The sequence below is a fragment of the Asterias rubens genome, chromosome 1, assembly GCF_902459465.1.
Source record: "Asterias rubens chromosome 1, eAstRub1.3, whole genome shotgun sequence".
Taxonomy (NCBI): domain Eukaryota; kingdom Metazoa; phylum Echinodermata; class Asteroidea; order Forcipulatida; family Asteriidae; genus Asterias; species Asterias rubens.
Window position 1 is genome coordinate 9,880,595 of NC_047062.1, and position 12,266 is coordinate 9,892,860.

The following is a 12,266-nucleotide window of genomic DNA, read 5'->3' on the forward strand; positions in this document are numbered from 1 at the left end:
AACTGGTACAATGCCACCTGCTATATGCCTGTTTTAGGGTTTCACCTTGTGAAATGGCTTCATCATTATTTCTGTTCATTTTTTCTCATCATCATTGCTGTTGTTTATTGTTATGCACGTTTCAAACCACAGTCAATATAGTTTAAATGCCACTGTTGGTAAGGGGATATACAACAAGAAAAAAACAGTTAAATATTACTAATTTAAGCATGAGTTGATATTCCTTTTATAAGAGGCCATGATTGTATGATGTAAAACCAAACCGGGCATGGGAGGATTTCACAAAGAGATTTAGACTAGTCTTATATCTTGAGTTAGGGTCTTAACTTATAGGGCTAGCCTTTAGTTTGTAATATCTCCTAGGAATAGTCCCAAGTTAGGACTCGACCCATAGAGTTCTATCAGACGTGAAATATATATTGAAATAATTGCTCTTTGATAATCTCTACAACTCAGCAAAGCAATGTGTGTGGGAACAAGAACACATACTGAGTAAATAAAAACAAATCAATCTAACTTTAAAAAACATCGACATCCACCAAAACGACATACAAACAATTTAATATGCAATAAAAACAAGTAATCAAATAATGGCATACAATTATGTTTAATTCCCAACACAGGACAACGCATTCTATATAAGACTAGTATTTTCACTTGGTGTATCCCTACATGCATAAAATAATAAATCTGTGAAAACTTGAACTCAATTTGTCATAAGAAAAAACAGCACAAATGTATGTGCTTTCAGATGCCTTAATATTTGAGTGAGATTACCTCTTTCTAAAAAACTACGTTCCTTCAGAGGGAGTCGTTTCCCAAAATTAATTTTAATTATTGACAGCTCCCCATGCATTGCTTATTCCAAGTAAATGTGTATGCTAACAATTATTTTGAGTTATTACCGATAGTGTCCGTGCCTTTAATTGTTGCCCGTTTCAAAATGTCAAAGTGCTTTTATTATGTACCAATCCATTTACGTAAGGCTCCTCTGTGTGTTTATTTTGTGATTTTAGTTTAGAGCATTTCTCTTTTTTTTAAAGGCAGTTGTGTAATCAGATATCATGGAGGTAAATTGATTCAGCTACTACACGCAGAAATGTTCTTTCAAGGCAGCGGACACTATTGGTAATTACTCAAAATAATTATTAGCATAAAACCTTGTTTGGTAACGAGTAATGGGGAGAGGTTGGTGGCATAAAACATTGTGCGAAACGGCTCCATCTGAAGTGACATAGTTTTTTAGAAAGAAGTAATTTTCCACGAATTTGATTTCGATACCTCAGATTTAGAATTTGAGGTCTCGAAATCAACCATCTAAACGCAGACAACTTCGTGCGACAAGTAGTTTTTTCTTTCATTATTATCTCGCAACTTCGACGACCAATTGAGCTCAAATTTTCACAGGTTTGTTATTTTATGCATATGTTGAGATACACCAGGTGGGAAGACTGGTCTTTGACAATTATTACCAATACTTTAAACCGATGAGTTTCTGCAGTTCATGTGATTCAGTCTATACCCGGTCTCATAGTCACACACAAAAAATAATTGTGAATCCATTTGGACATCGCTGAGCAAAGTGTGACGTCGCAATACGAATCACTATGGCAACAAATAGCAATTCATCTTTGGATAAATTATATTTCTTTGTAAAATCAAAGTACTTCGCGTTGACAAAAGACTCCCTTAAAAGCATAAATGCACGCTAGTAACGATAATTAAGTAAGCAAGTTATTATTATTGTTGGAGGATGGGTATTTAGTAAATTAAACTGAAAATAGAGAAGTGTATGCAGACAATTATCTCACAAGCATGAAAATGTAACGTAAAGGGTCATTGTATTAAACACTTTTAGTGCTTCTTTTATCAACATACAACTCCATCCAATGACGTCACGTTGTACATGAAATTGTTGATACATACCTGTCGTTTATGATGTTTGATAAACAATAAAGCATTGAATTCTACCTTCCGAGACTTACACATTCCTCTTATACAGAGCACCATTTGTGATCATCCACCACCAATGGGCTGTAAAGTTGACACTTTCACTGTTATGGGATTAATGCATTTTTTGAGAGAGTGTGTAATCAGCTTCAAAATGATACCATCCACATTTAAGTCAGATATTTCTTGACAAAGTTATGATTTCTCAAAGCCACCTACTTTTTTATTCAGATTTCTCAAAGATTTCTTGAAAACCCAAACAATTTAATAGGCTCTGCAATGTGCAAGTGCAACTTTACAGCCTATTGGTGGTGGATGGTCACATTAATTTGTTGTTGGTTGATTGTATTTACGTCAGGTTTATCCAATTTCGCATCGAAAGAGTAAAACTAAAATTTGACATTAATAAAGGCAGGGTGTACTTAAGGTAAATCTTCCACAAATAAAACCGTAAAACTCACTTGAAAGACCACTGGAGAGCTGTTGATGTTATTAGGGAATATTTTTTACCTTAGAATCTGAGAACCGAAACCACGCAATCTAAGGGTGTTTTTTTTCTCTCAACAGGATACTAATCTCCGACAACTACCAAAAGTATATCCTGCATTGATATAACATCACTTAGAAGTGGGGAAGAAACTTGTGTACATCATTCTAAGTTCACGAGGACTCTTTTTGGAAAATGAATGCATCACACAACTTAATTTGACCTTGGATCCCCTCTTTCACATTAACACATGCAGTTTCTTCTCACAAAACAGACTATACATGTATACGAAACTCCAGACAGTGAAAAGTGTGACCAAAGTCACTGGGTTTTGATACTTTTTGTATACATGTAGATCTAAGTACATGTATTCGGCCACGACAACGAATCCCTACTCACTGTGAACGAAGATGTATGTACCTGTGGAATTTCAGCTTCATTGATCGCCAAGTTTTTGAGAATACAGGTGAAAATCACAAAGCAATTTTTCAGGAGAGTCGCGTAAATCCGTTGTAGGCCTACGTGCTAAAATAATGTTCGTGATTTGTTTTCTTTTTGTTAATTACTTCAGCACCCCAGCGAGTATTATTTTAAAGGAAACTTTCTACCATCATTATCTTTAAGCCGTAGTTTAATGATTATGTGGAGGTCTGTGTTTTGTGTCACAAAAACCTAAGAAATGTCTACTCTCTTATTACTTATTCTTAAGACAGCATGCACATGTCGGTGCTTTGAATGTTTCATAATCGTTCAACCCGACTTGAAACAAATTGCCACACAAAACATAGCCTATAATATCGTTATTTGACCTCGATCTGTTTGCAATGATCTGCAAAGAAATAGACAGCAAATAAAAATTTAAAAATGAACTCGTGGACATTATTTTTTGTTTCAAATTCAAGGTGTACGAGCATTTATTTAGTGGTCCACTACTGTTAATCAAATTGTGTTTTACAGAAATAAATACATTTATGCTTATTTTCTAAATGGTTATTATTTGTTTAATAAATAATGTCACGCCTTGTCCAATTCGTCTCCATGGGTGTAAGAGGTAGATGGAGTCTGCACGGGGGGTAGAGGCTGATGCGCGCTGAATACCGTCCTCTTGTTGACGTTGCGCGGTCCACCGCAGTGCCCCAGTATTTCTTCATTTTTAAGTCCGGTAGGTGCCGACATATGACGAAATATGGCTGGCTTACGACCTGCATGTTGATTGTCCATGTCGCGATCTTTGTACTTAGATGAAACAGTTTGATTTCTGGCTCCGGTTGACCCTTTTACCACCTGTGTTCGCCCGCCATGTTTAGAGTGAAGTTGTCTTCTCTTCTCCATTGAGTCATGCCCATGGGGCCAATACATAGTTGTTGGTGCTTCGTCGACATCATCGTCTTCTAAATCTTCAAAGATTGGACTCGCACTCCGGATACTTGTCACGGACAGTGTGTCTATGTCGACTTCAGCTAATTGCACATCTTCCAGTTCCTCTCTAGCCACGCTTCGGCTCCTCCGGAAGTCATTCGCCGTCCCGGGTCGACGTATTTTTCCAGCATATAACCCGTCACCGTTGTGTTTCGAATCCTGTGAAACTGAAACGTTTCTACTGATATCTCTATCGGAGGTCCGCGGCACTGCAGTCAGGGGTCTTAACCGGTGTGCCGAGGCCCTCCTGCTGACGGTCTGTCCGCTCTCGCTGAACCTGCACGACTCCAGACGGCGCTGCAGATCCTTCTGGTCCTTGACGAATTGAAGAATGTGTAGCTCCTTGGACTTGAGGTAGGATTGGTCCATGGATAAAAGGGCCTCGTCTTTAGAATGATGAGTTGCCATACAGATCGAAGACATAATGGTGCGTGTCTTGCACAACACTGTGTCTTCTGCCTTCTTCACAACATAACGCAACATCGGTAAACTGCCGAAGAGCTACTGTGTCTTCTTGAAGGCATACACACTGCTGATGGTCGGTTGTTTGACAGCTTGTTTTTTAAGCTCACTGTCTATATAACTTGCGTCTCAATGTCATAGTTATCCAAGTACGGCTATGTAGGTCTCTTCGTGTTTTGCTAGATAGTGACAGCATATTCTACCTCCATGGTGACAGTTTCTGCTAATGGTGTAGTCACGTGTAGCTAGCTATCATGGTTCTATAACTGTATGAGTACGTTCAATGACTACAGTTGTTTGACAACGGTTGTCTATTTTCATCCTTTCTGCACACGTTCGATCATTATCGCTTGATTGGTACACTGCCCACTATCATGCTCACCATACACACTTACGTTACCGTCTGCTTTGTTGAGAGACCAGTTTACCTGGTGGATTCACTCCCTCTGGAAGAAACCTTATTAAAACATAGAACAGGTTTGTAAAAGCTCAACCAAATAAAAACAAATACATAGGAATTCTTGCAACTAGTAGAAAAGACATAAAAAGATCATGTTGATATTGTCTATAATGTTATGTTGCAACAGTTTAACACAAGTTGCAGCATGTTGCAGCGTGGTTTGTTCTACGGTGACTGGTTTAGATTAGGGGAGGGAGCGCAATTAATGTAATCACTATTTGGTAACTAATGCTCTTGATGACCATTACAAGTACCCGGTACATTCAGAGATACCGCCTTGTACGTTAAAAGGTAACGAAATACAAGCAGGTATCTTATCGATCGGTTCAAGGAGGCAAAAAGCCGCAGAGGTTGTTGGGATGTATAGACTAATCGTGGCTCAATTGAAAGGACATGGAATTTATTTTTGAGTTAATTATAATGTTACCCAAGCTCGACACCCTGGTCAGTGAGTGGGATTAACGAGAGAGATTATAACGGTACCTACACAAAGTATGCAAATACAGTCAGGGTATCTGGATAATCCCATTGGTGGTGCAGCTTGAGTTTGCATGTAGGGGCTTACGTGCTCAGTGTGACAACAAAGGTGGTTGATTTCTATGAAGCATGGAGGAAAAATTAGAGCAGGGAATGTTTTGGGGCCGCTTTGGGAGTATCTCTTTTTTCACTCCACGCCCCGGTCCCGTATGTTAGGATTCGTTGGGGGAAAGAAATATCACTTGATAACATGAGGTTTCTCAAAGAGAAATGTTCATGTGACTTTGGAGGTGCACAGACATAAATATATTATTATTTATTATATGTTTTCTTTTATATGCCAGTGTCACTGCTAATTTGTTTACAGCTCCATGATTGAATCATAATGGGTTTAACCCTCCCCACCCCCACCCCCTGCGACCCCGCCTACTCCTCAAAATGAAAAAGTTGTACAGCGCCCTCATGCGGTGTTCAGAGTACCATTTCAGGCCTGGATTTTGTTGTATTGAACTTTGACATCATATCAGTGGTGAATCCTCCACGGTAAGTTGTTCACCATCCATTTTAGTTTATCTCTTGTCTTGATGAAAGTATTTCCCCGTTTTTATTTTCCTCAAGGCAATGCTAATCAGAGTATTTTACTTGTGTAGAGAGGGTGGGTCGAAGAGAAAGCCCTAGTTCTAAGCTTTGAAAGTCGAATAATATCGAATACAGGTAACTAGACCCACTGACTGGGCTGGGGCGCTAGTTGTAGTTGTCGATGTCTTTTTTCGAATGTTCCATTTTGGCTCTATTACTAGAACCAAGGCCGTGATCAATTTGGAACTAGACCAAAAACATGCCACACTTGTATAAACAGACACACAAAATCTGCATTCATGTAAGTATTTTAATTTAAATAGTGGAAGCAAGATGCCACGACAGCCTTTGATTGCAGTTCTTACTGCAGTTCTAACTCCAGTCGCTCACAGGATCCGGTTTGAAAGCATTCTGTAGGGACAAAGGCAAACCTTTACAGTGATTGCCGTTATAAGTCTGATCATAATTGTGTTCAACAGATTTCAAGATGAGCAGTGGGGAAGATGTTGAGCCAACCCAACTGAGTTGGTGGGAAAGACAACAACAATACTTCCGTGAGGACTTGCGCACATTTGACATTGAGGATTGCAACAGCTGTAGGTACATCAGTGGAGGAACCTTGATGCTGGCTGGGTTGTACGTCACTTATGTGGGTCGGCAACGAGCAAAGCACAATGGAAGCAGATACGGGTTTATTCCATCCATGGTGGTAGGATCAAGTAAGTCTTTGAGTGTATGTGATCAGAACCTTTTGGTTTGGATAAATTCCTGGCAATAGATCCCTTGCATATGGCGTCAAAAGCCCAAATTGGTACCCTCACTAAGGTAATGAAGAGCTATCATCAGGGTTCTGTCCATGATTTCTTGAGTGGTGGAAAAATGTTTCCCTGGAAACCATTGCGAGATGGATCACTTTCATGGTAGATAATATAAAAAGACTGAAATCAAAGAAGCGCTCTAAATGATTGGCTGCAGATGCCAATTTAATTTGTCATGACCCAATGTTACATTTCTTTGAAAACCTCTAAAGGGAAATTGCAAGTATAATTTAAAAGTTTGGAAAATGTGTGGTGGGTCGGACACCGATGAAGTTCTTCCAGTGGTGGTCGAGAAATCCTGAGTGCTGGGCGGGTTTTCCGGCACTGACCACTGTGGGCAGAACCCTTTATCATTTGGCTGAGAGTCATGCATTTCCATTGTTTGTCGACATCAAACAAAGCAATAGTTTTATCTTTTACCTGCAGTTGATAGATTCTAATCATGCAGGGATATAGATCACTTGTGTCGGCCAGTGCTTATTACCACAATGATTCAGCATTCTTGTTTTTAAAACAACAAAAGTTGATCATTTGTTGTATTCAAAATGCATTCTCAAATCTTTGATTGTTGTTGTTGTTGCAGTATTTGGAGTTTTGGGAGTTATGAGACTTGCGAAGTATAATCCATTCTCATCAAGTGGAAAGGCTCTTGGCATTGATGCCCTAGATTCCTTCAAAGACAGAGTCAGGAAGATGCAAACAGAAGTTGACTTATTCAGGAAGGCACAACAGATTCCAATAGAACAGCTAGAACAGATGCATCGCAAGCAGAAGGTCGAAGAAGACATCAATCAGAAGGAGCAAGAAGGCGGAGCTATAACAATAAACAAGGCGGACTCGAACACATCTAAAGATTCATGATCTAGAGTGATGATCTATACTTTAGTGGTCACGTATGTTTGATCATAACGTTATCTGTTGCAATCATGCCCAGAGCTAGTACAGAACAACTGAACCCGCAAACTTTGTCAGTAGGAGGGCGCTCTTTTTGCCTGGCTGCGAGTTCAAGCTGGGAAATAGCTCTCCTTTTGCATAGTCTTCAAAGCTACAACAAGATTTGTACTGTAGACCAATCCATCCACCATATCAAATCAATGGCACCGACTTGGAAAGGAAAGCAAGCCTTGTCCTGCAAGCCTAGTTGCTGTATGTAGCTTGTCTACAATTTGTAATGGATTTTCAGCGTTCTCCCTTTAATAGAGGTCTGCTGGCCATAGACAAGGGGACCAGTGTTTTAGACCGATCCATTAAGCTCTGCCCCATTGCACCAATCAAAACGCAACGAAGGTCCGACAAATCAAGTTCGACATGCAGGCGCGTATGCTTGGTGCGCGTGGCAGAGTTGTGAAGAAAGGCATTGGACAGGCTCACGTGTTCTTGTGAGGGGAGCCTAATGGATTGGTCTATGCTCTCCCAGTGATCGGGCTGTGTTGAAAAAGCTTCCATAATGATATTTCATTTAGAATAATGACAAATGAAAAAGCTAACGGAATAGTGAAATACAAGCTAACAGGGCCCAAATTCATAGAGCTGCTAAAAAACAAAAATTTGCTTAGCATGACATTTCTTCCTTGATAAAAACAGGATTACCAGGCAAATTTCCATTTGTTGCATGTTGCTTCTTACTGTTTTTCAGCTGTTGTTTGCTTGTCCTGAAAATCATGTGGAAATTTGGTTGGTATTCCTGTTTTTATCAAGGAAGGAAATTTCATGCTAAGCAAATTTTTGTGCTTAGCAGCGCTATGAAATTGGGCCATGGTCCTGCTGGCCCTCCACTAAAACCCTGGTTTTGAAGACAAGTGATGCTTGAAGCCTTGCATGGTATGGATAGTTCAAAGTGACTATTACTAGCAAACTTACGCTTGCAATTACGTACACATGTTTTTTTTTAGATAATGGACTTGATTGCATGCCATCACATTTATGATGAATAACGCCCCTTGCGTATGACGTCACAAGCGAAAACACTGCCCTGAAGGAGGTTAAAAGAAGAGCAGTCGTGTGTGTACACTCCAGCACATATCCATTGTCTCACCTCAAAATTGCCTTTGCATAAAAGGGGTGGAGCATAATAGATTGTCCAGTAGCCAATCCAATCTGGGCCCAATTTCATAAAGCTGAACATACTGATTTGTTTTGCTAAGCAAAAATTGAGTGGGGCACTAGTCACAACAATGCAAACTTAATATCATTCTGGCTGGTTACTTGTTTCTGCTAAGCGATACTTTTCTGTGCTCAGCAAGTTTGTGGGCGTACAGGCTTTATGAAATCGGACTAGTTGATATGCAACTAAAAAAACAGAAAAACTTTCTTAAATAAGGCAAGTACCAGTCACAAGCAATGTACAATACATGGCGGTTTGGCTGGTAAACTAGTTTTGCCTAGCTTGACTGTTTCTTTTCTCAGCCAGTTTTTGTTATGTAATATTGAGTTTTCCAATGTTAAGGGCACTGGACACGTTTGGTAATAGTAACAGACCAATATTTTCAACTGGTGTAACCCTACAACTGCATAAAATAACAAACCTGTGAGAATTTGGGCTCATTTGGTCATCAAATTTGCGAGAGAATAATGAGTGAAAAACACCCTTGTTTCATTACTACTGTGTGCTTTCAAGTGCATTATAAAAGGCTTCAGCTAAAGTTTATTGGAGTGAGAAGTTACCTTCTCAAAAACTACACACTACATTATGTTTTTATGCTAAATATTTTAAATGTGAAAACATTTTAGAAAAAAGGAAACATTAAATATAAAAACTTTAAAATCGTGCGGTATTTTGTCATACGGCGAGTGGGATCGGGGTTGTTTTATTTTATTTTGTCTGTAAATGTATAAAATTCCATAGGGTCGGCGTGTTTTTCTAATTCTAGGGTCGGTCGGGTAACCGGAAACACGCATATTATTTTGTTTGGCCTAACAATTATCTTGAGTTTTACCAGTAGTGTTCAGTGCCTTTACAAGACTGAGTTGGGATGCCCCAACTTTAACACTCGGTTATGACTAGTCCCAACTTGCCAATTTGGGGCGGAACATTTGTGACACAGTTGCCTAAGTCAAGGCTGTGAAGATATCATTGAAAGTATACAATATAAAAACAAAACAGTTTGTTTTGTAACATGGCTCCCAGTTATTACAGGTGAGGTCACCGTGTATGTACATTACACATAATATTCTACAGTGATTTGAAATTGATGGACGAACTTAAAACAACAAAAAAGTTTGAAGTATAATACATGAAAGTAAATAACATTCTGAAAGAAAATATCAATGCTTGTCTACTCATGGAGATATGAAAAGTTTCGCCCACAATTGTTATAAACTATTGGATAAATCATCCCTTTTATTTACTGATGCAATCTATGCATATACGTAACAACATTTAGTATAAGCTAGGGATCCCTATTTCCTCCCCTCCATCCACACTAACTTCCCTTGCTGGTCAAGTAAAGGGGGCCCTCTTAAAGGAACACGTTGCTTTGGATCGGCCGAGTTGGTCTTTGAAAAGCGTGTGTAACCGTTTGTTATAAAAATAATGCACACGATTAGAAAGATATTTTAAAAGTAGAATATAATGATTGCGTGGTTTTCCTTTAATTTTGCGAACTAACACGGTCGGCCATGATGGCCGACCGTGTAAGTCGACGAGGTAAAAGGAAAATCACGCAATTTCGAGTCATACTTGTGTGGTCATTATATTCTATATACTTATGAAATATCTTTCTAATCATATGCATTTTATAACAAACGGTTACAAACGCTTTTCAAAGACCAACTCGACTGATCCAAGGCAACGTGTTCCTTTAATATAACCGTGGAGGTTCTACCTGCATGATGTAACACGCTCAGCCGCCAGCATGTATACATCCCGATATGTGGAGATTGTGCACAATATATCACCCAGATTCAGAATTCCCAGACCAACACACAACGCAAGTTCAATAGTTGGTCCACAGCCGTCAGCAATGGTCAACAACATCACAACGTAGCGTTCGGCATTGCTTCTGAATTTGAAATGTTATGTTCTTATTCTATGATATCCCAAACCATAACTCAATGTTGCCATATTGTTTTAAATAAAAACTTTTAGGTCATACACTTGACTACCGTAGACATCCTACCCCTTTCCATTTGAAATTTCAACGTAATTAATTAGAAACGACATAAAACATAAAAACAAAAGAACCATGGGGGGGGGGAGCTCGGAGGCAAGTCGCATTAATTTTTGTTTGGGGTAGGCTATTAGGAACACATCGATGACGAAATGATTTTATGATGGAAGCGTTTCAAGTTTGAAAATGATATAGTTCTTTAACACTGGCTAAAGTTATGCAGTTTAAGTTTAGTGTTTGGCTGATCTAATTACTTGATATTTCGCCTATAACAGCAGAGAGACCTACCATCAGTTACAGTTAAGACACCCTTCTTCGTATAGGGAAGACATTTTCTTAGCACAAAAAACACATTAATTTGCTTAGCAGAGCAGTTACCATGATGCACAATTCGTATATGGGACTGGTTCCTTATAAATACTTGCTTAGCAGAAAACATTGAAAATCATTTTTTCCCCCTGTTGAATAGCTTCAGAGGAAGTTGGGCCCTCGACTATAAGAATTAAAGATAGCACCTAAATAAAAGGGATAATTCATTGTCAGCCCGTAGATTGCCCATCAGGGCCTTATTTAAGCAGCCCAGACCAATCTTGCGTAACCGAAACTTGTTTACCAGCCAAAGCTCCATAATTCAGGTCGCCCTGGTTGGAGACTACACCGGCATCCTGCAAATTCTTGCTAAGCACAAAGCTGAATAGAAAAAGTTGGGCATGCTGTGTACGTAGTAGACGGAAATCGAGTTTTCCGGGGGTTTTCTGGTCATACGCGCGCTAACAACGAACGCTCGCGTTTACCAAGAACACCACGCATGGAAAAAGAATACAAACAAAATACGAGATGGTGTAAATCTTGATATTTCTAAAAGAAATTAGATAACTCTTGAACGGTGAAATTCTTACGAGGTTCACCTTTTATTTTGATGTATCGTCGACAAGTTGTTTTGAGCATGATGGCAGCCCGTAGAGTTGATATCAATCGATGTACTGCTGATAGACTTAGTATGGTGGCTGGTGTAGGCCTAGAGACAGCAAAGCGAATCACTGTTTACCGCCGCAGGAAACAGAGATTCAATAACATTGATGAGGTCTCTAATGTGAGAGGGATAGCACCCAAGGATTTGGAGGTGAGAAGTCCAAAATGACACGTAATAAATACGTCTTAAAGCCATTGGACACTTTTGGTACAGAATTATTTTTTTTAAAGTTCACAGATTTACAAATCACTTATTACAGGGTTTACAGAAGGTAATGGTGAAAGACTTCTCTTGAAATATTATTCCATGAAATGTTTCACTTTTTGAGAAAACATTAAAACATTCAATATCAATCTCGATATCGAGAATCACGGAATTATTTTAAACACAATCTCATGACACGGCGAAACGTGCGAAAACAATGGTGGGTTTTCCCGTTATTTTCTCACAGCACAAGCGCCAAAAAAATTATGTTGTCCTACTAACTAGTAAGTAGTAGCATTGTTATACCAGAGCAGGGTTTTATTATAGA

At 39.1% G+C, this 12,266-nt stretch overlaps 1 protein-coding gene across 1 annotated transcript; it reads left to right on the plus strand.

Annotated features, from left to right (window-relative positions):
• The first annotated feature begins 5,717 nt into the window (after positions 1-5,717).
• LOC117295655 lies at positions 5,718-8,234 on the plus strand. Its single transcript, XM_033778367.1, has 3 exons — positions 5,718-5,798; positions 6,314-6,553; positions 7,236-8,234. Exons 2-3 carry the CDS (start codon positions 6,322-6,324, stop codon positions 7,511-7,513), a joined length of 510 nt encoding a protein of 169 aa, XP_033634258.1. The 5' UTR covers positions 5,718-5,798; positions 6,314-6,321; the 3' UTR covers positions 7,514-8,234.
• The last annotated feature ends 4,032 nt before the right edge of the window (positions 8,235-12,266 follow it).

What these genes read in the sequence shown, in the direction of transcription:
- LOC117295655 (XM_033778367.1), top strand. Translation starts at nt 6,322, where the DNA reads ATGAGCAGTGGGGAAGATGTTGAGCCAACCCAACTGAGTTGGTGGGAA. An exon ending in ATCCATGGTGGTAGGATCAA is followed by an intron (nt 6,554 to 7,235) that starts GTAAGTCTTTGA and finishes TTGTTGTTGCAG; the next exon opens with TATTTGGAGTTTTGGGAGTT.